The sequence below is a fragment of the Microcaecilia unicolor genome, chromosome 6 (assembly GCF_901765095.1).
Source record: "Microcaecilia unicolor chromosome 6, aMicUni1.1, whole genome shotgun sequence".
Lineage (NCBI taxonomy): Eukaryota > Metazoa > Chordata > Amphibia > Gymnophiona > Siphonopidae > Microcaecilia > Microcaecilia unicolor.
Window position 1 is genome coordinate 332,025,547 of NC_044036.1, and position 27,582 is coordinate 332,053,128.

A 27,582-nucleotide genomic window follows, 5' to 3' on the forward strand; every position below is an offset into this window, starting at 1 on the left:
GGAAAATGCTTCTTTCCACCTTGGCAGTCTGCAGCAGGCATGCGCTGAAAACTGAGCATGCGCAGGTGCCAGTACCGTGGAGAGTAGCGTCTCTGTTACCATCAGTGGGAAGTCTTCAGCTGGCAGAGCTTGGGATCTCCACCAGCTACTGCTAAACGTGTGCTACTGTTGGGTGGGCCTGAGCCACTGGCACTAAACATTTCTAATATATTTTGCCTATATGTTTAAATTCTGATTTTGAGGGGATTCAGGCTCTAATAATTTTGGTATGCTGGCTCAGTAGTCAGTTTAATGGAAGAGGTCTTGGTTGTATTAATTTTAATATATCCAAAACCCTGTTTAACTTATGCATTGTTAGAAGTTAGCTTCTGATTTCTTCTTATTCAGACATGATAGCCCACAATTTTTGCTGTTCTTCACATAAATAATTTCCCATACTAGTTGACGATGTGGGTAGTCAATGGGTCTTTTACCCAACTTCCAATTGATAAATTCAGCTTTTAATTGATTCCTGTGACATTAAAGTCAAAGAATAGTGGAATTTTAAAACCTAAGATGCCAGTCGTAAACTTGAGTAAACAAAACCAGTGTGACAGGGTCATTTTTAAAATCAACAAAACCCTTGCAGGAGGCCCTGGGATTAAATCAACTCATGAAAATGAAGGAGACAAAAAAGGCTTTTCTCAAAGCTGAAGGAATTGCTGGCACAACAGCAAGTGAAACTGGGCTACATCATCCAGCAAAGTATAAAGCCCTCCTGGGGCAGAGGAATGCAATTTAAGCTATTTCTAAGAAGCAGCAAGGGGCTGCAATTTGTGGGCACTGGGTAACCAATGTCAAATCTGCAAAGCAACTCCAAGGTCTTTCAGATCATAGACTGTGAATTAAAGGCTTCTGAAGTGTAAAAAAAAAAGACCCATGCCCCATCTCTAGCGGTTTATGCCAATAAACAATAAGAGCATTCTGCCACCATGTACCTAAAACAAATCTAACAATCAGGCAGAAGGCATTCTGATGCATCCCTACCCTTGTTTCTTGTTTTGACTATTTCCAATAAAATTGTAATTTTGCTTGGAATTAGAGCGTCTCCTCTACCTTTTTGACACGCTTTTCAATACCTTTGCAAAGCTGCTGAGGTTCCCTGAAAACAGGGAGCTTAAGAGATTTGAACTGCAAAAAAGATACTGAGCTATCTATCCTGAACAAAGTACAAAGGTTCTCTAATTCTGTCTGAGGGAATAGTCAAACGCCCTTGAAACACCTTGCAGAGCCCTGTGAGGTCCGAAAAATGTGTAGTTGAAAATAATGCACAGTCTTCTAGCTATTGATTTTATTATGGATTATTATGAAAACCTTGCAAGGTATTATTATTATTATTTGTAGCATTTGCATCCCACATTTTCCCACCAATTTGCAGGCGCAATGTGGCTTACATTTGCCGTCATGGCGGTTGCCATTTCCGGGTAACAGAATTACAATGGTATTGCGTTAGGTGCAAACATACATGATAACATACATGGAACATAACATATATGAAGCAGATCATGGTATATATATATATATATATATATAATATATGTGTGTGTGTGTGTACCATGTGTGTACATACAAGGTAAAGAAGAATACATTTTGGTATAGCATTAAGGTTCCTGAGCATAGATCGTGTATAATGTTATTATGTAGTGTTTAAAGATGGATGTTTATGGTATGCTTTCTTAAAAAGATCTGTTTTCAGTAGCCTTCGGAAGATGGTTAGGTCCTGCGTTGTTTTTATGGCCTTCGGTAATGCGTTCCACAGCTGCGTGCAAATGTATGAGAAACTGGTCGCGTATGTGGATTTATATTTTAGCCCTTTACAATTAGGATAGTGGAGATTGAGGAACGTGCGTGATGATCTTTTTGCATTTCTGATAGGCAGGTCTATAAGGTCTGACATGTAGGTCGGGGCTTCCCCGTAGATGATTTTGTGGACCAGGGTGCAGACTTTGAACGCAATTCGTTGTTTAATGGGAGCCAGTGTAGGTTTTCTCTTAGAGGTATGAAGCAATATATATTCCAAAATACCAAGTTTGAGATGTTACATAAATCTTATGTTTGATTAGCTAAGTGTAGGATAAAAACATAAGAAGAGCCATACTGGATTAGGCCAGTGGTCCATCTAGCGCAGTATCCTGTTTCCAAGAGCAGCCAATCCTGGTCACAAGTACCTGGAGAAAACCCAAATAGTACCACCATTCCATGCTACTAATCCTAGGGCAAGCAGTGACTTCTCCATGTCTATCCCAATAGCAGACTATGGACTTTTTCTCCAGGAACTTGTCCAAACCTTGTTTAAACCCAGACACGCTAACCGCTGCTACCACATCCTCCAGCAATGAGTTCCAGAGCTTAACTATTCGTTGAGTAAAAAAATATTTCCTCCTATTTGTTTTAAAAGTATTTCTATGTAACTTCATTGAGTGTCCCATGGTCTTTGTTCTTTTTGAAAGAGTAAAAAATCGATTCACTTCTACTCGTTCTACACCGTTCAAGGTTTTGTAGAGCTCAATGATTATCTCCCCTCAGTCGGGGCAGAACATTAACACTGACTACTGATTCTCCCCTTTAGATGGTCTCCTGATAGTCAATTCAGGGCTTATGTCCTGACTACACCAACGCTTCCCAACCAGTGGCGTAGCCACAGGTGGGCCTGGGTGGGCCAGGGCCCACCCACTTAGGGCTCAGGCCCACTCAACAGTAGTACACGTTTAGTAGTAGCTGGTGGGGATCCCAAGCTCCGCCAGCTGAGGACTTCCCCCTGATGGTAACGAAAACGCTACTCCCCACGATACCGGCATCTGCGCATGCTCAGTTTTCAGCGCATGCCTGCTGCAGACTGCCAAGGTGGAAAGAAGCGTTTTCTCGCCAACGGAGATATTTTTGGGTGGGGTGGAAGTAGAACACTTGGTGCCCACCCACCTCTTGCCTATGCCCACCCAAAATCTGTTGTCTGGCTACACCCCTATAATGTTTCATCTTTCCTTAAGGCAAACCATAGCAATGACCTCAGGTTCACAAGCCAACAATGAGTTCGATTTATTAAACTTACACAAGCAAAGTTGTGAAATTGGCATTGACCTTCAGGTATGCGGTGACAACTCCTAATATGCCAACTCGATCAAAGCCTTTTTGTGAGGCTGGTGTTAGCATAAGAGTTTCTTGCAATCCTGTCGGTTCAGTGAGCGCTTACCCCATTCAAGTGTGGGCACAATGAGGTCTGTCAAAGCATTATCACAGTGTCTGGCACCGCAGTGCTTTGATCTGGTCCTGCCACTTCAGAGCAGGTGGTAAAGCCAGCACAAATCCACAGAATACCCACTGGCAGGAAAAGTCTTACCACTAATAGACAGATCATGTAACATGTACTGCAGTCATTTCCTAAAGTGTTGCCAAACCTCTGTGTGTATAGTCTTCACAAGGAGAAGTAGAAAGTACAGGAATACACAGACGCTGCGTTTTGGGTGTCTGTCTAATTCTATTTTGCGTTCTCATAGACCCCACCAGCCACCACATACAAATTACACCTGCACCTCTTCCACAGCCCTCCCATCCTGTCGAAACCCAAGTGTTGTAACCTGTGGTGGGTTAAAACTCCTGAAAATCCGTTCAGGGTAATTCAGACTTTGGCAAAGTTCCTGAAATTTTCATTATCAGTCACACAAGTATTCAAACACACCTCCAGCGTAGTTTTATTTCAGAATAAATGAAGCAGGGTCTTCAGTGGAAGAAAACAAGTATCCATGGGTGATCAATCCCGGTCCTTTTCATCAGGTGCACAGCTTTCTGAAATAATCTCACTTCAAAGCCCTTGTGTTAGTTCTGCCGCAAATCAACACAAGTTGTAACCATCTGGTAGGAAATGATGAGATATTTAACTTTCCCTTACTGAAATGATTAATTGTGTTGTGGTAATAGCTCTTTTGTGTAACAGTGCATTTGTGAGCAGAAAGACCAGACAACAATGGGACATTTGAATTCTGATATATCTGTATTATTTTGACAGACTAGTTTTCTTTTTAGGATTAGATTGTTCTTTTTTTTTGTTGTTGTTTTCTCCTCTCGCTTCCAGTGCAGTAAGAAATCATTTTTAAAAATTGGCCCTGAGCTATCTGTCAGCTGTCAGTAAATCATATTTTCTCAATACCATAAATGCCTTTTCAAACACAGCAACAGTACGCATATTTCTACTTATCTTTCAAGCATGTTTTAAGTTGAAAGGGGCCGTCTTTTTCATGCTTTCATTCTGGCACATTACAGGGACTAATAGATATATTTAAGGGATGGGGGTGAAAAGGGGAAGTTCAAACCATTAGCTTGCATTTTAAAAATATAATAAAGAACTGTTCAGTTTAGGAGCGCTCCAGACCTTAATTTTTGTACTCCAGAGGGGGTGAAGGAGGATGTGGTAGAGGTCTACAAAGTCCTGAGTGGAAGGGTAAAAGCAAATTGATTGCTTACTCTTTCAAGAAGTATAAAAACTAGGGCACATGTCATGAAGTTACACAGTCATACTTTTAAAACAAATAGAGAAAATATTTTTCCATCCAACCTATTCTTAAGTTCTAGAGCATATGGTGAAAGCAGTTAGCATAACTGGGTTTATCCGTAACCTCCATTCACAGGATAAATCCCTCCTCTCAGTACCCTTCTCCACCACCGCCAACTCCAGGCTCCGCTCATTCTGCCTTGCCTCACCCTATGCTTGGAACAACCTTCCTGAACCCTTACGCCAAGCCCCCTCCCTGCCCGTCTTCAAGTCTTTGCTTAAAGCCCACCTCAATGCTGCGTTCGGCACCTAACTCTGACCTTTCAGGAATTCCAGACTGCCCCAATTTGACTGCCCCTATCGGACCGACCATTCACTTGTCTATTAGATTGTAAGCTCTTTGAGCAGGGACTGTCTCTCTTTGTTAAATTGTACAGCGCTGCGTAACCCTAGTAGCGCTCTAGAAATGTTAAGTAGTAGTAGTAGTAGTGTAGATAACTTCCTGGAGGAAAAGTCCATAAACTGTTTTTAAGGAAAACCTGGGATCAATAGCATGGAATCTTGCTGCTCTTTGAGATTCTGGAATCTTGCTACTATTTGGTTTCCGCTCACAGGACAAATCCCTCCTCTCTGTACCCTTCTCCACCACCGCCAATTCCAGGCTCCACCCTTTCTGCCTCGCCTCTCCCTATGCGTGGAATAAACTTCCTGAGCCCATACGCCAAGCCCCCTCCCTGCCCATCTTCAAATCCTTGCTCAAAGCCCACCTCTTCAATGTCGCTTTCGGCACCTAACCATTATACCTCTATTCAGGAAATCTAGACTGCCCCAATTTGATTGTCTGCACATTTTGTCCATTAGATTGTAAGCTCCTTTAAGCAGGGACTGTCCTTCTTTGTTAAACTGTACGTAACACTAATAGTGCTTTAGAAATGTTAAGTAGTAGTAGTAGTACTTCTGACGTGAATTGGCCGCCGGCCACTGTTGGCAACAGGATACTGGACTAGATTGGGGTTACCAGAGGAGGACTGACCAGGCAACCGGACAGTGCCTGAAGGCCCAGAGGCTCTAGGGGGCGCAGAGGCTCTGCCCGGTTGCCCTCCTCAGGCCTACCTCGAAGGGCCTGGTGGTCTAGTGGCCTCTGAGAGGGAAGGAAAGAATCACACTTCTTGCTGCCCGCTGCCGCTACTCTGCATAGAGGCTCCACTGTGCTTTAAAAATGACTGCCGAGACCCACGAGACTACTATGGTAAGTCTCCGGCAGCCATTTTGAAAAACATGGCGGCAGCGGCAGCACCTTACACAGTAGCGATAGTAGGCAGGAAAGAGTGGAGTTCTTACCTGCCCCCACACAGGCCACTAGACCACAGGCCCTTCAAGGTAGGACCGTTGCATGCAGGGACTTGTAGATTCTGATTTCCCCGTTAGATTCCCTAAGAAAAGCGTTTACATAGTAACATAGTAAATGACGGCAGATAAAGGCCTGTACGGTCCATCCAGTCTGCCCAACAAGATAAACTCAGTTTAACCAGCTAATCGCAAATATTCAGTGGGAGATAACCGGTCATCTCCAGTGAATATGCGTGGTTAGCACGTAGCAGTTAACCAGCTATACTGCGTGATATAGCCGGTTAGCGCCAATATTCAGCGCTGGGTTAAGTGGTTAAATAGGAAGCACATAAATAGCAGTCCTGTCTTTAACTGCTAGGAACTTAACCGGTTAGTGCTGAATATCAGCTTAACCAGTTAAGCCAAAAATGAAACTGGAAATTCAATGCCGATCGCCGGAATGCACAAATTTGGGCACGCGCCCAATTTACATGCGCAATTTAGTTGAATAATGAGCCAATTAGTACCAATAATTGGCTTTTTTTTTTACAAGAAATTATTGGCGCTGATTAGATTTAATTGACATTTACGCATGTAAATTTAGGTGCAAGCTTAAAAAGGGGGTGCAGAAATGGGAGGGTCATGAGTATAACGAGTGGTGTTCGTAAAATTAACGCGCGTTCTTATAAAATAAGGATATGTGCCTAATGGTCACACCTAAAGTTAGGCGTATGCGCTGAACTATAAACCGCGCCTAACTTTAAGCCCATTTTATAGAATAGCGCTTTTTTTAAGCTCCATATATAGAATCTAGCCCTTAATGTGGGGCCTCTGTGTGTATCTATGTGTGTCTGTGTATATATGATTAATGATTTTGATCCGGGAGGCTAACAACACATGTCCTTGGCAGACATACACACATGTATCTTAGATTTAAAATGAGCTTTTAGAATTAGCTTACAAAAATCTTTTAAAGTTAAAACTTCTTTAAAATTCTATTGTGCACTTGAATCCCCAGCTGGGTCCTGGAGAAAAGAGAGAGAGAGTGCCAAGAAGGAAGCAGTAACATCGCAGGTGGTTGATAAATGAATGAATCTTCAAATTGTTCGAAAAGTGATTAATCTTCCGGCAGCAAGTTCTTCCTCTGATGCAAAATAATACTTCTGCAGCTGAGCTGGAAACATAATAGAAAGACCAATCTAGGATTTTTATACAACTGGAGAAAAGATAGGGGCGATAGGAACAGTGAGGCAGCTTTCATCCAGAACTGTTGTTTCACTATCCCTCTGCAACGGTTCTGATCCAGAAGAACATCTGAGATGAGACCTGATTAAACAAAAAGTCATGTGATAGACATTGACCTTCAGCAGGCGCCTTCTATCATGGTTAATTAACAATCCCACAGTTCCATTTCTGCCCGCTTGATATATTGTAGTAGGAGTCCTGTCTCCTTCTGGCTAGTTGATTGAAACAGATGTTGAAACTGCAGAAGTGTAGCGAGGTTTTGATGTCAGGCGAGCAGACCTTTTGTAAAACGGGGGCATCAGTGTGAAACTGAAGGGCTGATCTGCATAGGCGCCATTTTATTCAAAATCCATTTGGGGGGGGTGCCCGCTTCCCTTGCATTCCACCTAGCTATGTCTCTGGTTGAAAGCTTTCCATGTCCTTCCTTCTTTCCCTTCCACCAAGATGTTCTCTGCACAGTATCACACTTCACTCAAAAACTAAGAAGGAAGGGAAATTTCAGCTTTCAAAAAAACATGCAAAATCACAAAAATCAAGCTGTCACGCTTCACAGGAAACACTGGATAGTGAGCCCTTGGGCTACTGCCGAGGGGCGGCAGTGGCAGGAGGAACACCCACCGGGAACAAGGCGGAACCCAGAAAGACCGGTACCCTCCGGACTGGAGCGGCGGGACCGGAACAGAAGCCACAGCAGAGAGCAGGAAGATAGTCCACAAACCTAGCAGAACCGTGAGCAGGCAAATAAAGCAAGGTCCAGATCCAGGCCAAGGTTCAAAGGCAGGCGGCAAGCAAAGTCAAAGTCCAGGTCCAGGCAAAGGTTCAAAGGCAAGCAAAGTCAAAGTCCAGGTCCAGGCAAAGGTTCACAGGCAGGCTGCAAGCAAAGTCAAAGTCCAGGTCCAGGCAAAGGTTCAAAGGCAAGCGGCAAGCAAAGTCAAAGTCCAGGTCCAGGCAAAGGTTCACAGGCAGGCTGCAAGCAAAGTCCAGGTCCAGGCAAAGGTTCACAGGCAGGCGGCAAGCAAAGTCAAAGTCCAGGTTCAGGCAAAGGTTCACAGGCAGGCGGCAAGCAAAGTCAAAGTCCAGGTCCAGGCAAAGGTTCACAGGCAGAGATTAGGCAGAAACTGAAAATAGTAAGGAAGCACAGCAATAAACAATTGCAGAAGACACACCTCTAAAGAGCTCTGTTGCAAGGCAAACCTCCAGGTGGTTAATAAAGGCCAACAGCCAGGGAGGTCACCAGGTACCAGCTTAGTTCCAAAAAGTCTCATTACCAACTGACAGGCTAGAAAATCCAGACTGGACCGGCATGACTTCTGGAACCGGGAAAACCACAAACAGACAGTCCATTTCGATCACCAGATCTGACCATCAGGGGCCGAGATGAATAAGAGCATGACACCGGGGCAGAGTCATAACACAAGCTGAAGAAAATGTTCAAACAATGAATCATTCAGGGCCCCTATTACAAAGCCGCGGTAAGCCCAACACAAACTTATCGCTCGCTAAAAAGCAAGCACCGCCAGACTACCGCAGCAGCCCAGCGGTACTCCCCCCCCCCCCCCCCCCGCGTGCCGTCATATCCGGCACTACAAAAAATATTTATTTTGTAGCACCAGTGTGTACCTGGCAGTAATCGTTCAGTGCTGCACACTGCCCGGTTACTGTTCGGTTAGCTTGGGAGGCCTTACCACCACCTCAACCACTTCAGCTTGATTTTTGTGACTCTGCACAGTATTGCCTGGTAATTAAGATCCTCACATTGACAGGAGTGCCATAAGTAAGGTCTAACAAGGGTGACCCCCCCCCCCCCTCCCAAGCAAAGGGGGATTAGAATTCAGGGATGGGGAAGGGAAGAAAATGACCATTTATTTATTTATTAGGATTTATTTACTGCCTTTTTGAAGGAATTCACTCAAGGCGGTGTTGGCTCGAAGGACATTTCTGGATCTCAGCTGTCTCCAACTGAGACTTCACTTAGTCCTCCAGATAGAACTCCACCCCTTCCTTCCTTCCATCTATCTAATCCACTTATGCAGGTCTTAGCCAATATTAAGCCGGATCAGTACCTATCTTATGTGGGTCTACTACTACTACTACTACTTAACATTTCTAAAGTGCTACTAGGGTTACGCAGCGCTGTACAGTTTAACAAAGAAGGATAGTCCCTGCTCAAAGGAGCTTACAATCTAAAGGACGAAATGTAAAGTTGGGGCAGTCTAGATATCCTGAATGGTTATGTGCCGAAGGCGACATTGAAGAGGTGGGCTTTGAGTATGGATTTGAAGATGGGCAGCGAGGGGCTTGGCGTATGGGCTTAGGGAGTTTATTCCAAGCATAGGGTGAGGCGAGGCAGAAAGGGCGGAGTCTGGAGTTGGCGGTGGTGGAGAAGGGTACTGAGAGGAGGGATTTGTCCTGTGAGCGGAGGTTACGGGTAGGAGCGTAAGGGGAGATGAGGGTAGAGAGGTAATGAGGGGCTGCAGATTGAGTGCATTTGTAGGTAAGTAGGAGAAGCTTGAACTGTATGTGGTACCTGATCGGAAGCCAGTGAAGTGACTTGAGGAGAGGGGTGATATGGGCATATCGGTCCTGATGGAAGATAAGACGTGCAGCAGAGTTCTGAACGGATTGAAGGGGGGATAGATGGCTAAGTGGGAGGCCAGTGAGGAGTAGGTTGCAGTAGTCAAGGCGAGAGGTGATGAGAGAGTGGATGAGAGTTCAGGTGGTGTGCTCGGAGAGGAAGGGGCGAATTTTGCTGATGTTATAGAGAAAGAAGTGACAGGTCTTGGCTATCTGCTGGATATGCGCGGAGAAGGAGAGGGAGGAGTCGAAGATGACTCCGAGGTTGCGGGCAGATGAGACGGGGAGGATGAGGGTGTTATCAACAGAGATAGAGAGAGGAGGTAGAGGAGAAGTGGGTTTGGGTGGAAAGACAATAAGCTCGGTCTTAGCCATGTTCAGTTTCAGGTGGCGGTTGGACATCCAGGCAGCAATGTCAGATAGGCAGGCCAATACTTTGGCCTGGGTTTCCGCAGTGATGTCCGGTGTGGAGAGGTAAAGCTGGCTGTCGTCACCATAAAGATGATATTGGAAACCATGGGATGAGATCAGCGAACCCAGGTCTTTGTGAACTTCACCCAAACCCTGCCCCTCTGCGTGCCTACCAGCAAAATATGCACCATCATGACATGGAAACTACTTTTATGCCAGTTGGTACGTTGTAAGAGGCCATATGTGACCAAATATTATAAAATTAACTCAAAAAAGGCAGTTTGCCTATCTTTTTGCCCACATAAATGATGCACAGTTCTATCGAAACCCATTCCATGTACAAAGCACTATTTAACTCGTGGAAATAGCTTTGATAATTACCCTCTGGGCTTTCCGATGGAGCCAGCCTGTATCTCACGCTGTTCAAATACAGATACATCAAAGTGCTGTGTGCAAACACAAGGTGACATCATTGCTTATAAAAAAATGTTTTGATTTCGCCTGTCCTCCCCCTCCCCCATCCGTTAAACTGTCAGGCACATTGGTAATAATGTGCTAACCAGCCTTTTGCTTGAGACCTTTCAGACACATCTCTCTTTTCACTTAAATTCCAAACAGATGTGAGCAGAAAGCCAGAAGCCATAATTCACGGAAATGAAAATCTTTCTTTGATTTTATTGCTCAGAAAAATTTTGCCAACCAGCATCCAAATAGTAAATTTGCCACTGTTAAATCTTTTCACCCATGAAATAGCTATAACCGGGAAAATAATACTTTAGTTGGCATATTGTGAGAAGGCTCGAGAAATAATAATGATTACTACGTTGTCATTGCTAATTTGGGTTCTTCATTTCAAAACTAAGCCATCCCGTCTGTTCAGTAGCAAAAGCCTCTTCAGGAATGAAGGCCATCCCCCTAATTCTATAAAAGTCGGCACAAATTGCATGCACAAATTTGGGTACATAAGTAATGCCATACTGGGAAAAGACCAAGGGTCCATCGAGCCCAGCATCCTGTCCACGACAGCAGCCAATCCAGGCCAAGGGCACCTGGCAAGCCCCCCAAACGCACAACACTCTACACATGTAGGTACCCAGTATGCATGTATAATTTAATTAAATAACGAGACAATTATTGCCAATAATTTGCTTTTTAACAAGCAATTATTGGCATTAATTGGAATCAATTATAATGCACATTGGAAAGAATAATCCGAAGCATAGTTACCTGAAGCTAGGGTCCACCTTAGGAGTCAACACTCAAGAAAAAGATCTAGGTGTCATTGCAGACAATACGCTGAAATCTTCTACCCAGTGTGCGGAGGTGGCCAAAATAGCAAACAGAATGCTAGGAATTATTAGGAAAGAGATGGTGAATAAGACCAAAAATTCTATAATGTACCTTGAGTATTGCGTTCAGTTCTGGTCACCGTATCTCAAAAAAGATATTGCGGAATTAGAAAAGGTTCAAAGAAGAGCGACCAAAATGATAAAGGGGGTGGAACTCCTCTCGTATGAGGAAAAGCTAAAGAGGTTAGGGCTCTTCAGCTTGGAAAAGAGATATATGAGGAGAGATATGATAGAGGTCTAAAAAATCCTGAGTGGTGTAAAATGAGTAGAAGTAAATTGATTTTTCACTCGTTCCAAAAGTACAAAGACTAGGGGACACTTGAGGAAGTTACATGGAAATGCTTTTAAAAGAAATTGGAGGAAATATTTTTTCACTCAACGAAAGTTAAGCTGTGGACTACTTTGCCAGCAGTTAGCATATCTGGGTTTTAAAAAGGTTTCGACAGGTTTCTAGAGGAAAAGTCCATAGTCTGCTATTGAGACAGACATGAGGAAGCAACTGGTATCATGGAATGTTGCTGCTAATTGCGTTTCTACCAGGTACTTGTGACTTGGTTTGGCCACAGTTTGGAAAACAAGATAGTGGGCTAGATGGACCATTGGCCTGACCCAGTATGGCTACTCTTATGTTCTTATGTATGCAGGTAAATTTAGACGCATGGAAATGGGAGGGTCATGGGCAGTTCAGGGTGGATCGTGGGCATGGTTTTGGGTTATATGCGCAATTATAGAATAAATTTAGGGAGTGACATTTGAACCATAGTGCAAATGGACATGCCTAAATTTATGTGCGACCCCCGGGACTTAAGCGCTGTTCTATAAATCACACCTAACTTTAGGCACAGCGTATAGAATAGTGCTTAAGTACTTTTTCGGCACTGATTTTTTTTTAGGTGCAATTTACAGAATTCCCCCCCCAGTATGTACTCTCTTCCATGGCAACTCTTCTGCGACTCACAGAAATTCTGGCGGTTTTTATGTTTAAATCATTTTTATTATCAAATACAGTTATGTTTGCAACATATCTCTCGTCTCATTAACGTAATAACACATATTCTTTTACAATAGTAGCCATTTTCAGGTTTCTTTTTCCCCCCCCCTTTCCCCCCCCCCTTTTTCCCTCCCCCCCCTTTCCCCCCCCCCCCTTTTTTTCCCTTTCCCCCCCCCCCCTTCCCTTCCCTCCCTTTTTCTAAATTATCATGGTCTTAGTAGTGTCCAGAATAGTCTATTTTGTCTGAAATCCATATTTCTCCAGCTGTCTTAGTCTGTTGTGTAGCCGCTGATAATCCTCTTTGGGTGCTTGGATGCAAAGTACACAAAAATCTTCTCCATATCTTTTTAAAAAGGTTGATCTCTTGTGTTGTAGCCTCCGTCAGCCCACACATTTCAGAGTGCATGAGTTCTATCATCTTAGACCTCCATAAGTCTTTAGTTGGAGAATTCGCCTCTCTCCATAGTAGTAATATTACTTTCTTCCCAGTCATGGAGGCTCTCTGTAAAAACCCAGATAGGCCCGCTGGGGCAGGTTGCTGTATGCTAAATGTATCAAAGAGAATTAGGGGTTCTGCCGCTATCTGTCTACTCCAGTATCGCGTAATTTCTTTTAGAATTAAAGTCCAAAAGTGACTGATGTGAGGACATGTCCAGAACATATGGCCTAGAGTAGCTTGCGCCGCACCACATTTCATACAGTCTCCCGTACCAAATCCAGCTTTCTTTGCCCGGGCTGGCGCAATGTAAAATCGCACCGCAAACTTGTACTGTTGTTCCCAGTCTCTAACATATTTTGATCTATGTAAGAGTGAATTAAGATAGCCCTGTATTGTGTCTGCTGTAAGCTCTCCTCCAATCTCCTTCTGCCATTTACTGGCTAGGCCACCATAATCTATATCCTCCGTGGAGTCAAGTAAGTATCTGTGATGGTAACGTAGGGGCACTACCTTCTGTGACCCTAGCGTTAATGCCGTGGCTAAAACCTCCTGGACATCTTCACATAAGTTTACTGCTCCTAGAGATGCCGCATAGTGTCGTACCTGCAAATAGGCATAGAAGTCTTTTTGTGTCCACTTGTATTCTTGTTGTAATTCCATAAACGTCTTTATTTGTCCTTCCTCATTTAAAAGTTGAGAAAGATAATGTATCTCCTGCTGTCTCCATCGTACAAAGGTCTTTTGCATTGTTCCTGCTGGAAAGTCTGGGTTCAAGTTTAAAGATAGATAGGGAGTGGCTCTCGCCGAGAATCCGTGCCTGCGGCACAACCATCTCCACATTGCCCGAAGCGAGTTTACAAACAGGTTGTTTCTTGGGCGTTTATCAGGTTTTGTTCCGGTTGTGTGTAGTAGCCAGCTGGGGTGTACATTAGGATGCATGGAGTTCTCAAGCTGTACATTGGTAAATTGTTGGCTTCCTACCAACCAGTCTCTCGCATGGCGCATGGCACATGCCACAGTCAGATATCTTAAACTAAGCAGTCCCATTCCTCCATGTGTCTTTGGTTTATACATAATGTTTAAAGCTAGTCGGGGGCGTCTATTGTTCCAAAAAAATTTCCTTAGCACAGCCTGTAACTTCCTCTCTTCCCGTTTTCCCAAGTAGATAGGCAACATTTGAAATTTGTATAACCACTTGGGCACCACCACCATATTATAAAGTGCTATTCTCCCTGTTAGGGACAACGGGCTGGATTCCCACAAGCCTAATATCCTCGCCGTTTCTGCCAACAGGGGAGCCACATTTTCTTCATATATTTTATCTAACTGAGTCGTTATTGTGACTCCTAGATATTTTAGTTTCCCTGCGGCCCACTCAAATGGAAACAATCCCTTCCATTGTGTCTTTGTGTTGTCCAATATTGGGAGTGCCAGAGACTTGTTATAATTTAGTTTAAACCCCGATACTTCACCATATCTTTTGATTTCATTTAGCAAATGTCTTACCGATACCTGTGGCTTGTCTACTAATAGCAACAGATCATCTGCATAGGCCAATATTTTCAGTATCTCTTTCCCCGTCCCTATGCCCTGGATACCCGGGTGTTCTCTTATTACGTTTATTAAGGGTTCTAGTGTTATCACAAACAGCAAAGGGGACAGCGGGCACCCCTGTCTCGTGCCTCTTTCTATCTTAAAGCCTTGCGTTTTTATCCCATTTACCAACAGGCATGCTACCGGGTCTGAGTAAAGTATCTGCACTGCATTTAAATACCATCCCTTCAAGCCGATCCAGTTTAGTGTTTCCCACATGAAAGACCATAGCACCCTGTCAAATGCGCGCTCCGCATCCAAGCTTACCACCATACTCCCGGGCGCTCTATAGGGAGCTTCTGTTAAGGCCGCCACTAATCGTCTCACATTCATCACAGATTGTCTTCCGCGGACAAATCCCACTTGTTCCGCCCCCACTATAGACGGCAGTATCTGTGCCAAGCGTTCCGCCAAAATCCGTGATAGTATCTTGACATCTGTGTTTATGAGCGATATGGGCCTGTATGAGGCTGGGTCTAATAGATCCCTCCCTGGCTTTGGTATCAAGCTAATCATTGCTTCGTTGGTATATCTCGGGAATCTGCCTTCTTCCACCGCCCCTTCATAGAGATTTACCAAGGGTCTCACTATTTTCTCTTTTAGGATCTTATAAAACTCACTAGAAAACCCATCTGGGCCGGGCGCCGAGTGTAGTTTTAAATTCTGTATTGCCACCCCACCTCTTTCGCCTTTAAAGGTAGATTGATTTCTTGTATTTGTGCCTCTGTGAACTTTGGCATTTTGGATTTTATTAAGTACCTCCTAATTTCTTCTGTCAAATCTCTTTCAGATTCTCCCTTGTATAACTCCTCAAAATGTTTCCTAAACACTTCTGCTATGTCTGCTGGGCGGGTGACCTTCGTTCCCGCCCTCTCCCGAATTTGTGTTATGTAATGTGCTTTCCGGGCTCCTTTCACCATGCGTGCCAGCATTCCCCCAGGCCTATCTCCATATCGCTTCAGGGCATATTTCCTCATTATTGTGGATCTCATAGTTCGTTCATGCAGTAGACTATTTAACTCAGTTCTTGCACTCATTAGATTTTCAAATGACCTCTGTTGGGAATCCCTACTATATTGTCTTCTCAGGAACCTAACCCGTCTTTCTAATACGATAAGTTTTTGCGCTATTTTCTTATTCCTGAAACTAGTGTAGGCCATCACGTCCCCTCTAATCACTGCCTTTGCCGTCGACCAAAATAGGCCAGGCTCTTCCTCATGCTGTATATTGTTGGCTGCAAAATCCTCCCACTTGTCTTTTAAAAAGGATTTAAATTCAGGCTCGGTAAACAAGTATGCCGGGAAGCGCCATCCCCTCCGCTCCTGGTAATATGGCTGCATCTCCAAGTCAACCCATATTAGCGCATGGTCTGACACTCCCTCTACCCCTATTTCTGTGTTATGGATCTGGGGGATCACATCTTGTGTTACCAAAATGTAATCTATTCTCGATTGGGTTCGGTGGGCCCGCGACGTGTGTGTGTAATCACGCTCCTCCTCATGAAAGAGTCTCCACGGGTCCACCAAGCCCAGCGAATCACAGAACCCTGCCAGCAACGTGGTTTCTTCTGTCACTCTTCCTTCTCTTATTTTTGACCTATCTAATTGGATGTCCATTACTTGGTTCATGTCTCCCGCCATTATTATAGGGTCCTTTCCGTGTCTCTGGCACTCCGCCATCAGTTGGCCAAAAAATTTTTTCTCCCCTGTTTGTGGGGCATAAACCGCCACCAATGTACGTGTCTTCCCTTGCAGATTCAGGCTTATCCCCACATAGTGGCCTTCTGTGTCTGCAAATAACATTTTAGCTTTAGCCGCAAGACTTTTATGTAGCAAAATTACTACTCCACCTCTCCTATCTCTAGAAGGGGAGCCAAAGATTTCTCCTACCCAATGTCTTTTTAGTTTATCTTGTTCCCCTGTTGGCAAGCGGGTCTCTTGTATGCAAGCTATATCTACTCTCTGTCTCTTCAGAGTATCTAATATCTTTGCTCTTTTTATCGGGGACGTGATTCCCCCTACATTCCAGGAGGCTATTTTTATCACGGGGTTTGTCCCCCTACCCATATTCATGTTTTATGTCTGTTTTTATAGTTAAATCTGTGTTATCATCCCTCCGGGAGCCCAGCCTCCCCCTTCGGGTTACTATCCCCTCCAAGCATTCTCTCCTATGATTTTTAGCGGCATGTTCTCCCATTCCTTGCCCCTGTTTAAACATTTTTCCTATATCCTGGATCTCAGACTTTCCTCCGCTTTCCATTCCCTCCCCCTCTCCGCTGTTCTTAACCCCCCTCCCTCCACCCTTCCCTTCTACCCTTCCCTGCATCTTCCCTTGTACTCCGCCCATCACACAAGGATAGGCTCTGGGGGCTTTCAGTGTCTCTGGGCCCCTGCTCTCACATTAACATTTTTACCTTCAGTTTTACATTATACATTCCAACAACATCTTACCATAACTTTTTAACTTTCAGTTTTTAGTTTCCATAAAGGTATCAGACGCCCCCTTCTTCTTGCTCCATGTTTGATCTGTTCTCCATTATCTTTTGTGCACATTGCTGCGCGTCAGCAGGATTGCCAAACTGCTGCCATGTTCCTTCTATTTTGATCTTTAGTAATGCTGGGTATAATAACATAAATGGGACATGTTGTTCATATAATTTCTGACAGATAGGTGTAAATTTTTTCCTCTTTTCCTGTAGCGCAGCAGAATAATCTTGAAATATTCTAATTTGATGTCCATCATAGCGCACTTCATTGCGCTTCAAACGATATCCTCTCAGGATCTCAGTTTTGTGTACATAATTGTGTACCTTGATGATTACTGTGCGGGGCGTCCGCCGGCCATCTTGGATTCTTCCGATTCGATGTGCCCTTTCTAAACAAATTTTCCCAGCGTGGTCCGATAGTGCAAATTCCGCAGCCAGCCATGTTTCTAATACTGAAGCAAGTACACGATCACTAACAGATTCCGGCAATCCCACTAGTCTTAAGTTCCCTCGCCGCGATCTATTTTCAATATCGTCAAGTTTTGCTGTTAGCGCTTGCACTGTGTCCTCAAGCCCGCGTATTTTCCTCGTGGCGGGGCCTATCTCTTCTTCTGCTGCAGATACTCGCGTCTCGAGTTCCGTTGTTCTTCGGACTGTGTCCGTAAGCAGCGCTTCAAATTCCGCGCTACGCTCACTTAATTTCTCCAATTTCGGCATTAACGCTATGCCCACCGCCTCTGTTAGTTGTCTCAGTTGTTCTTCTGTGAACTGCACGCTGCCATTTTGCGTCGGGCCCTCTCCTCCAGTGCTCGCAGCTTTCGTTTTGTCTTTTTCTTTTTTTGTACTTCTGCTTGCCATATTTGTCACTGGCGTGCCCAGATATTTTTCCATGTACTTTCTTCTATCTGGTGAGATGTTTTAAAAGCGTCTTCTTTCAGCTTTGCAGGTAAGTAGTTGTTTTATTTGAGCAGGGGCCTCAGAGAACACAGAATCACGTCCTCTCCGTTCAGAGCATCACGTGACCCCCCCATTCTGGCGGTTTTATGTGTTTGACAATGAATATAAAGGGCCTGTTGATCAGTAAGGGATCCTTTAGACGTGTGTTTTGGGTGCGCACAGAATTATTTTTTAGCGCACCCACAAAACATGCCTTTTTTTGCCGAAAATGGACGTGCAGCAAAATGAAAATTGCCACGGGTCCATTTTGGGTCTGAGATCTTACCGCAAGCCATTGACCTAGCGGTAAGGTCTCACGAGGTAACTGGGCGGTAATAGCCAACGTGCGTCAGAAAATAAAAAATACTTTTCAGACGTGCATAGCGGATGCACGCCAAAATTGAAATTACCACAAGGGCCCTGCGGTAACTAGGTAGTAACTCCAATTTGGCACGCGTTGGGCACGCATAGGCGCCTTTGCAGCTTAGTAAATGGGCCTCAGCGCACATCAAAAACATGCATCGACACCAGCACAGGCCTCCTCTTGCCGCAGCTTTCTAAAAGGGTCCCTCAATTAATTAAGCAAAAATAGTTCAACAAGATTAATTAAGGAGGAAAAGACCTCAAAAGTCAAGGTTGTGACTCCTTAGTATGTCTTAGTGCCAATTCCTGTTAGACTCTGGTCTTATCATTGGTCATAAAAAACCTCCTCGATATATTTTTTGTCTAACTTTATCGTTGATAATTATTGAAGATTATCCAAGCCCTAACTTATTATCATTTAGAGAAACAAATCAAGGTCAGGTATACACATAAAGTAGCACATGTGAGTTTAAATTGTTGGGCAGACTAGATGGACTGTGCAGGTCTTTTTCTGCCGTCATCTACTATGTTACTATGTTACTATGTCTATTCATGTGCACAAACCATTTAAATAACAATATATAAAATTGTTCGCAAAATATAAAAAAACTAACACTTAGCTTCAAACCAGAATCCCGAAGGGAACTAAATGCAGCCATCTCCAGAACACAACCTGGTAATTTTGATACTGTACCACTCCAGGCGTCTCCTCTGAATAGTGGCACGCATAGGCGCCTATGCAGCTTAGTAAAGGGCCGTTAGATAATAACACACCGTAACTTGCAAACACTAAGGGGCCAGGTCTATAAGGGGTGCTAAAAGTTAGATGTCCAAAATCTAGGTGCTAAGCTAGCATTCTGTAATAGCAAGTTTGATAAATGACTGACCTGATAGATCTACCAACCAGGAACAGAACCGGATCATTACGAACATACCTGAATCTCCACTACCCTAGCTGCAAAGGACTCAAATACAAAACAACCTATTCTTCCAACTTCTCCTACATAAGCACGCAACTATGGAACACTCTGCCAAAAGCTGTGAAAAAATCTACGACCATCTAAACTTCAGGAAATCACTGAAAACCTGCTTGTTCAGAAAGGTGTACCCTACCGACCCAACATAAGTGCCTCAACTCTGCAACACAGCAAAACCAAAGATCATATTGGACACTATATAACCCTCCCTATCTTCGACCCCCTAATGTGCCTGAAACATACCTACCTTATTCGACCCTAATATCGCATTGTATTTGTTCCTTTACCGGACTTGGCGAACGCCTTTAAGGTACTATGTAAGCCACATTGAGCCTGCAAATAGGTGGGAAAATGTGGGATACAAATATAACAAATAAATAAATAATGTGTTATAGAATACTAGCTAAGTTAGAAATTAACTGCCATATATCGTGCCTAACATTCTGCGCTCAAATTTAAGAGTATTCCATAAAAATAAGCATAACTTAATTGGCTTAACAATCTAATCGACGTTGATAGCAGCACCTAACAAGCAATAATGAGCACTAATTGGCAATAATTAGAATTTACATGCGCAACTCGCTAAGCATATTCTGCAATTAACTGCACCTAAATTCTAATACGCACAGTTCAAAAGGGGCATGGCCATGGGCGGAGAAATGGGTATTTCGTAGGCATACTCAGATTTACACACTAGTTATATAATATGGCCCAGTGCCTGTAAATCTACCCGCATGGGGTTTATGCCATGCTTTCATTGGTGTAAATTAAGGCATCTAGTTTTAGGCACTGAGATATGAACCAAGTGTATTCTATATGGACTTGGGAAAAATCCACAATTCCAGGAATAACATGTATAGAGTGTTTGTACATTTGGGAAACTAGCCAGGTGCCCTTGGCCTGGATTGGCCGTTGTTGTGAACAGGATGCTGGGCTCGATGGACCCTTGGTCTTTTCCCAGTGTGGCATTACTTATGTACTTATATATTGGGCTTACCGCTCGCTCTTCCGGGACTACCGCCGGCCCAATGCAGCCACCGGCGGTAGTCCTGCCCCGAGTGCGCGCCATTTCTGGGGGAAAAAGAAAACCCTCTGGAAATGGCTTGCGCGGCGGTAACCCGGTGGTAATCGGGCATTGCTGCCCTGTTCCAGCCTCAAAATCTGGTCATCAACAGATGAAGTCTATAAATGGCTCGCAAATTTCTGCACACAAAATTGCGCTATTCTGACATGTACGCACAACTAAATTTAGCGCTAATAATTGGGCACTAATGATCAATTATTGGCATTAATTGGGAGCAATTTGGATTTGTGCAAGCACCGTACTAAGCACTATTCTATAAAAAGATCTGCAGGCAATCTTATAGCCTACAACTGAAAAGGGGGTGTGACCAAGGAAGGGGCACGCAGTATCACAGAATTTGGGGGATCTGCGCCTAATTTACGCACCAAGATTTACACTAGGTTTCAGTTGGTGAAAATACTCGCACCCAAATTTGGTGCTACGCACTGTTCTATAAATGCCATCCGACTCAGGGCCCCGTTTATAGAATAGCGTTCAGTGCGCATTTTTTTCAGTAGAATGGGTAAACACGAATCGATTGTTTACTCTTCAAAAAGTACAAAGACTAGAGGTCACTCTATGAAGTTCATAGTAAAACAAAGAGGAGAATATTTATTTATTTATTTTGCTCAACATATAGTTAAGCTCTAGAAATCATTACTGGAGCAAGTAATTAAAGCAGTTTATATAGATGGGTTTTAAAAAGGTTTGGACAAGTACCTGGAGGAAAAGTCTGTAAAACCATCATTAAGGTAGACCTGGAGAAAGCCACTACTTATCCCTGAGGTTAAGTAGCATGGAATCTTGCTACTCTTTGGGATTCTGGAATCTTGTTACTCTTTGGGGTTCCGGAATCTTGCTAATTTTTGGGATTCTGGAATCTTGCTACTCTTTGGGATTCTGGAATCTTGCTACTTTTTTGGGATTCTGGAATCTTGTTACTCTTTGGGATTCCAGAATCTTGCTACTCTTTGGGATTCTGGAATCTTGTTACCTCTTGGGACTCTACCACTTTTTGAAACAGGCTACTGGGCTAGATGGACCCTTGGTCTGACCCAGTAAGGCAACTCTTATGTTCTGTGTGGCACACACACTGGTGCCCCCTGCTCCACACACTTCACCACTGCCAATGAGAGGAGACCGTGGGCTGGAAGCAATTTTCATGCCCCTTTATAGTTGTGTCCTGTGTGGCTGCACTATACACACCTCCCTTGGGATGGCGTTGCCCACAGCATCCCTAGCCCCTGCCAGCATGGGGAGCTAGACACATGCCCCAGGAATGAAACCTAGGTCCTCCCCATGCTCGTCTCTCAGTGAATTTCACAAAAACTCCAGTGAATAAAGAGGTGGCTTGGCAAAACCCTTAAGGTTTCATGTTAGGACTAAATTTGCAACCCGTTTAAAGCTCATCAATATGTATACTTTTAGCAGGAATTCCTGGGGACATGTTTAGGTCAGAAAATAATCTACAGATATGAAATTGCATTTCCAAAAATAGGGGCACGTTTACTGAAGTGCATAAGGTAGCGTAGGTTTTAGCACGCGTTGTGGTGGGGAGAGATTGGGCCAGGACTGTACATTACCGTCAGCATATGAGAGGTCGCATGTGCTGTCAAATGTGTAATTAATGTGGGTTAGGTACATCCGTGTTCGTAGTGCCTGAAAGTAGAACACATTAGGGAACATGTCTGTGTAGAACCTGCGCGGGGGGGGAGGGGGCGAGGCTACACACCTCCAACAGTTCTTGGAAGGCCTTTTCACATAAGTTGTGTTGCCTTTGGCTGACACGTGGTAAGTGCAAGAACCTAAAGCTCTTTAGTAAACATGCTCCATTTTCAAATAGTTTTCCACCCAAACAAATAGCAAATGTAAGTACAAGGGCACATTGGAACCAGCATGAGAGCTAAGTGAATTTTCAGAAACATTCAGGGAAAAAATTGCATGGGTAGAAAAGTATTTGACTATCTTACACCTCACCAGCTTACTGAAAATTGCCCTGTTGATGTTAGGACTTCAGGAAAAAAAAACTAATTACAAGTCTGGAAGAGAAGCTGTCTGTGTTACTAAAGGACTGAGGCCCAGATGCATCAACCAAACGTAAAAAAAAGCAAAAACGGAAAAGCCATTACCGAATTTTAAAAAACGAACAGTGCTCCAAAAAAAAACAAGTTGCACATGTTCGGTGCGGTATTGTAAAGAACAATGCATCAATCCCCGTCGGTAATTGGCTCCTAAAGCATGCGCAGAGCAGCCAAGCGTTATGCTGGCTGCTCTGCGCATGCCAGAAACGTCAAAAGACCAAAACAAAAACCCCCAAAACACAAACACGTGGATCGGGAGGGGGCAAAGGCGCTCGTCAGAAGCGTCCTGTATGGACGGCCTTGCCAACCCCCCCCCCCCCCCCCCGCCCGTGGTCGCCGCTGCTGCTCCCCACTTCCTCCGCCAGCATTAAATAAAAGAAAACAAAAATCAAAGCTTCGCCCCCCCCCTTCCTGTCTCTCAACTCTTTCTTTCCCCACACAGCTCCGCCTCCCGCCATCCTCCGTGCCCCGCCCCCGCCGGCCCCCCTGAGATCGTCGCCGCCGCTCCCCTCCTCCTCCGCCCCCCGCATTACCGGGCCCGTGCAGCGCCTCTCACCTCTGTATGAAGGCGCTGCATGGGCAAGAAGACCAGATTGCTGCAGTCTTCAGGACGTCTCTCTCCTTTGTCTTCCCTGACCTGGCCTAGGTTTCTTATTCTTCCTTAGAGGGTCCTTAAAGGGTCATTAAAGTTTAGTGCATCTGGGCCTGATTTATAAAACTGTTACTGTTTGGTGTCATCTGTGCTTGATGGGGAGGGGTTATTGCACTGCATACATGAATGCTAATATTAATGGGGTGCAAATGTTACCACAGATGGTGGAGTAAATGCATGAATGAGTCCATGAATTACTTTTTGCATCTGAATGCATGACTTGTTTGCTGCTCTCATTTGTAAGGATCTATTTTGCATACTTTTGTATCTCATTCAGTAGCATAGATTAACAATGTTAAATCATTTTAAGCTCTTGTGATAGATAATTCAGGCTTTTAAGGGCTAATATTATAACAGGGTGTCTATGTGAAAAGTCCAAAATGGTGCCTGTTTTATGCTTTTTACATTTACAATTGCGAGCTACATTTGTTAATCACCATCCGTCTCTCATCTGAAAGGAAGTGAAGATTTAAACATTCCAGCCATATAATAATTCCATAAAAAAACTTGTGCTGTTCAAAAGAGACTTGTAATAATGGTGATTCATGACCTTTTTTAGTATAGAGGGACCATCATATACAGTAACATAGTAGATGACGGCAGAAAAAGACCTACACGGTCCATCCAGTCTGCCCAACAAGATAAACTCACATGTGCTACTTTTTGTGTATACCTTACCTTGATTTGTACCTGTCCTTTTCAGGGCACAGACCGTATAAGTCTGCCCAGCACTATCCCCGCCTCCCAACCACCAGCCCCGCCTCCCAACCACCGGCTCTGGCACAGACCGTATAAGTCTGCCCAGCACCATCCCCGCCTCCCAACCACCAGCCCCGCCTCCCACCACCGGTTCTGGCACAGACCGTATAAGTCTGCCCAGCACCATCCCCGCCTCCCAACCACCATCCCCGCCTCCCACCACCGGTTCTGGCACAGACCGTATAAGTCTGCCCAGCACCATCCCCGCCTCCCAACCACCATCCCCGCCTCCCACCACCGGTTCTGGCACAGACCGTATAAGTCTGCCCAGCACTATCCCCACCTCCCGCCACTGGCTGGCTCTGCCACCCAATCTCGGCTACCCAATCTCAGTAAAGGGCAATAAGCCATTGCTCAATAAACACAGTAATTTCACTTGGTGCTGATGTGTTTTATAAAGACTACATGTTGGCAGGGGCTATGCCGGGTGGGGGGGGGGGGGGGGGGCGCTCGTGCCCTAAAACCCAATCAATTAATGTACCCAGAGAGGTTAGGCCTAAAGCACAGCAGAACAGTACAGGAACCAAAACATTTCTAGGTAATAACACGACTGGAACAGGAACCAGGAAATCGCAGTATAACCCAGACACGGAACAGAAATAGGAATCAGAAAATAAACCAGGCATGAAATGGAACAGAAACCAGACCAAAAATCAAGGCAAGAGCACAGAAATGGAACCAGCAAATACATGCGACATTGGCCAGGAACCAGGAAATCACAGTATAACCCAGACACAGAACAGGAATAGGAATCAGAGAATAAACCAGGCATGGAACAGGAACCAGAGCAAAAATCAAGGCAGGGAAAGGATCAGCAAATCCTTGCGGCATTGGCTAGGAACCAGAAAATCTCCAGGTAATACCAGGAAATCACAGTATAACCCAGACATGGAATAGGAATCCGAGAATAAACCAGGCATGGAACAGAAATCAGGGCAGGAAGGAGGACAGAAATGGGACCAGCAAATCAATTCGGCAATCCTCACTTGAGGTGCTGGACCAGCAACTATGTCCCTCCCTGACTTTCTTTTGCATTCAAACAGGGACACACCCATCACTGGTCCAGTGGAACTTCTGAAGGTGTGGCCACTTTACTGGGGCCCAAAGGATAACCATCTCCTGACATCAAAGCAGGTCTCCAGGCTCAGCTCCAAAGAGTCGTGGATTCAGTCCCCATTATCAATTGCTCTCTCACAGATGCTTGTATATGTGTATTTTATAAAACAAATATGTACATTGCCTCTCCACCCCAGCTTCACTCGAATTATACCCACATTCAGTAGGGATGTGCATTTATTTGAAATGATAAAGGACATGTCAGCTACATTTCCCATGTCATTTTGTACCATTTTCTGCCCAAAACAGAAAACCCCACCAGCAGAAGCACTCCTCCATCCACAGAGTGGAGGAGTAGCCTAGTGGTTAGTGCAGTGGACTTTGATCCTGGAGAACTGAGTTCAATTCCCACTGCAGCTCCTTGTGACTCTGGGCAAGTCACTTAACCCTCCATTGCCCCTGGTACAAAATAAGTACCTGAATATATGTAAACCGCTTTGAATGTAGTTGCAAAAACCTCAGAAAGGCAGTATATCAAGTCCCATTTCCCTTCCCTTCCCTGTGCGCCTCCCCCCCCCCCCCCCCCCCCCCACCCGCCCTCCCACACACAAATGCTTGGTTTCTGTGAAACAGCATGTATGCTAGAGATACCTCCCCCCCTACTAATAAGCCCTAAATGACCAGATAACCACTGGAGGAATAAAGGAATGAACCTCCTTATTCCCCCAGTGGTCACTGGCCCCCTCCCACCCCCCCAGAATATAAAGAAACATAATAGCCTCTATGACAGCTTCAGATGTTGTAGCCAGTCCAATTAGAGCAGCAAGCAGGTCCCTGGAGTAGCCTAGTGGTTGGTGCAGTGCACTGTAGAGAAGGGGACCCAGACCTACTACCCGTAACACTTGTGGTGGAAAGTGTGAGCCCCCCCCCCCAAAAAAAAAAAAACCCATAGCAAAACCTACTGTACCCACATGTAGGTGACATCTGTAGCCATAAGGGCTATTGTTGTGGTGTACAGTTGAGTACAGTAGGTTTTTGGTGAGTTTTTAGATGGTTCACTAGGTGAGATGTGTACCTGGGAATCTTTATGTGTAAGTCCACTGCATTGCCTCCTAGGCTGCCCCATTGCTCCTCTGGGATGTTTGTGTGGCCAGTCTACTAAGAATGCTGGTTCCTCCTACATCGCAATCACTTGATTTTGTGCGTTTTTCACTTAGATTGTTTTTTTTTTTTTTTTCAAAAATAGGCCAAAGCCACAGAGCACAAAAAACATCTAGCAAATAGCTATTCCCCCCCCCCACCCCCCCCCCCCCCCAAAAAAAAGACATTTTTCTGTTTCAAAAATGACTATATTCCTCAGTTGAATGTTGGGCATTTTGAGCAAAATCTCCAAAGTTAGACTTAGACATCATATCAAAAATGCCCCTCCACGTAACTTTGTAAGTCTGTAAGTGCGCCTCCACATCTCTTTAATTCTGCAAAATTAAATTCTAGGTTACAGAAATGCTTTCGTCTTAATTTTTTCTGTTCATTTGTCACTTGATCAACAAAATTGTTGTGAATTAATTACAAACTGCTCAAAATCCAGTGGCATAAAAATACAAGATTCATGTAATGCAAACTTGATTGGTTCCCTTCCAGATAATCCAACTTCGACAAATGTATGAAATGAAGCTCAAAGGTCTAATGCCGATGTCCTTAAGAAAGGAACTGGAAGATACTGTTGGTTCGTTAAAATCCCAGGTAATGGATTGAAGACATGATGGCTGTATAGAGGGGGCCTTTTACTAAGCTGCGTTAAGCAGCTAATTCGGGTTTTACTACATGGTAGACATTAATGCAGAGTTGCACCAATGTCTTCTGCGCTAAAAAGTAGCCAGCATGGTAAAAATCCTCTGTTAGCTGCTTAACCCTGGAGTGGGCGAAGCTGGGAGTGACATGGGTGGGTGAAGGAATGGCCGACAGTGATAGCTAGTGCACGGCTTGGTACCTGTCATGACTACCAGTATTGCAGCTGAACTTACCACCACCTTAAGAGGAAGCATGCAGCTGTAGTACCAGTAGTCCATTAGCGCAGCTGCTACAAACATAGATGCCACAGCAACACTTGTCTGGCACATCCGAACCAATCACCCTGACATGTCCAACGTGATCTATATATCAGATCTCCTTCCTGAAATCATCCCACACCTCAGATCTCTCTCCTGTCATCACCCTTTGTCTGATTCCCCCACATGACCGTAACATATCCAGTCACCCTTGACATGTCCCTCCTTCCTTCCTCCAACAGTCAAAACACCCTCTGATCCCCTGTCTGAGATCCCATCCTCTGGAACAAACCGTGCCCTCCCCACAAGAGCCAAACTGCCTCCCCCCCATACCCCCGATCTCCCCTGGGACCTACTCAGGGTGTCCATAGTGGTCCAGTGGTAGCTGGGCAGCATCTGAATCCCTCTACTGCAGTCCAGGACTGGGATCCAAAGTGGCCATCATGACCCCTAGCAGTCATCTCACTAGGGGTCACTGCAGCCGTTGAGGATCCAAGTGCAGTCCTGTGCACTTGGTTTCCACTGGACCACCGTGGACACCCCCAGGTAAGTCCCGGAAGGGAGTAGGGGTCAACTGGGGGATTGGAAGGGGGGTTTGACGGAAGGAGGAACATGTTGGGGGACTGGACATGTGGTCACATGGGGAGGATTGGGCATGTTGCGGGGGGGGGGGGGGGAAATTAGACATGTCATAGTTATGTGAGCA

At 44.7% G+C, this 27,582-nt stretch overlaps 1 protein-coding gene across 1 annotated transcript in view; it reads left to right on the forward strand.

Moving 5' to 3' along the window:
- CEP112 (centrosomal protein 112) overlaps window positions 1-27,582 on the forward strand; it is a 704,958-nt gene that overhangs the window by 652,332 nt on the left and 25,044 nt on the right. Inside the window, exon 26 of the mRNA XM_030208453.1 lies at window positions 26,470-26,571. Coding sequence (XP_030064313.1) covers window positions 26,470-26,571 — 102 coding nt within the window. The remainder of the gene's footprint in view (window positions 1-26,469; window positions 26,572-27,582) is intronic.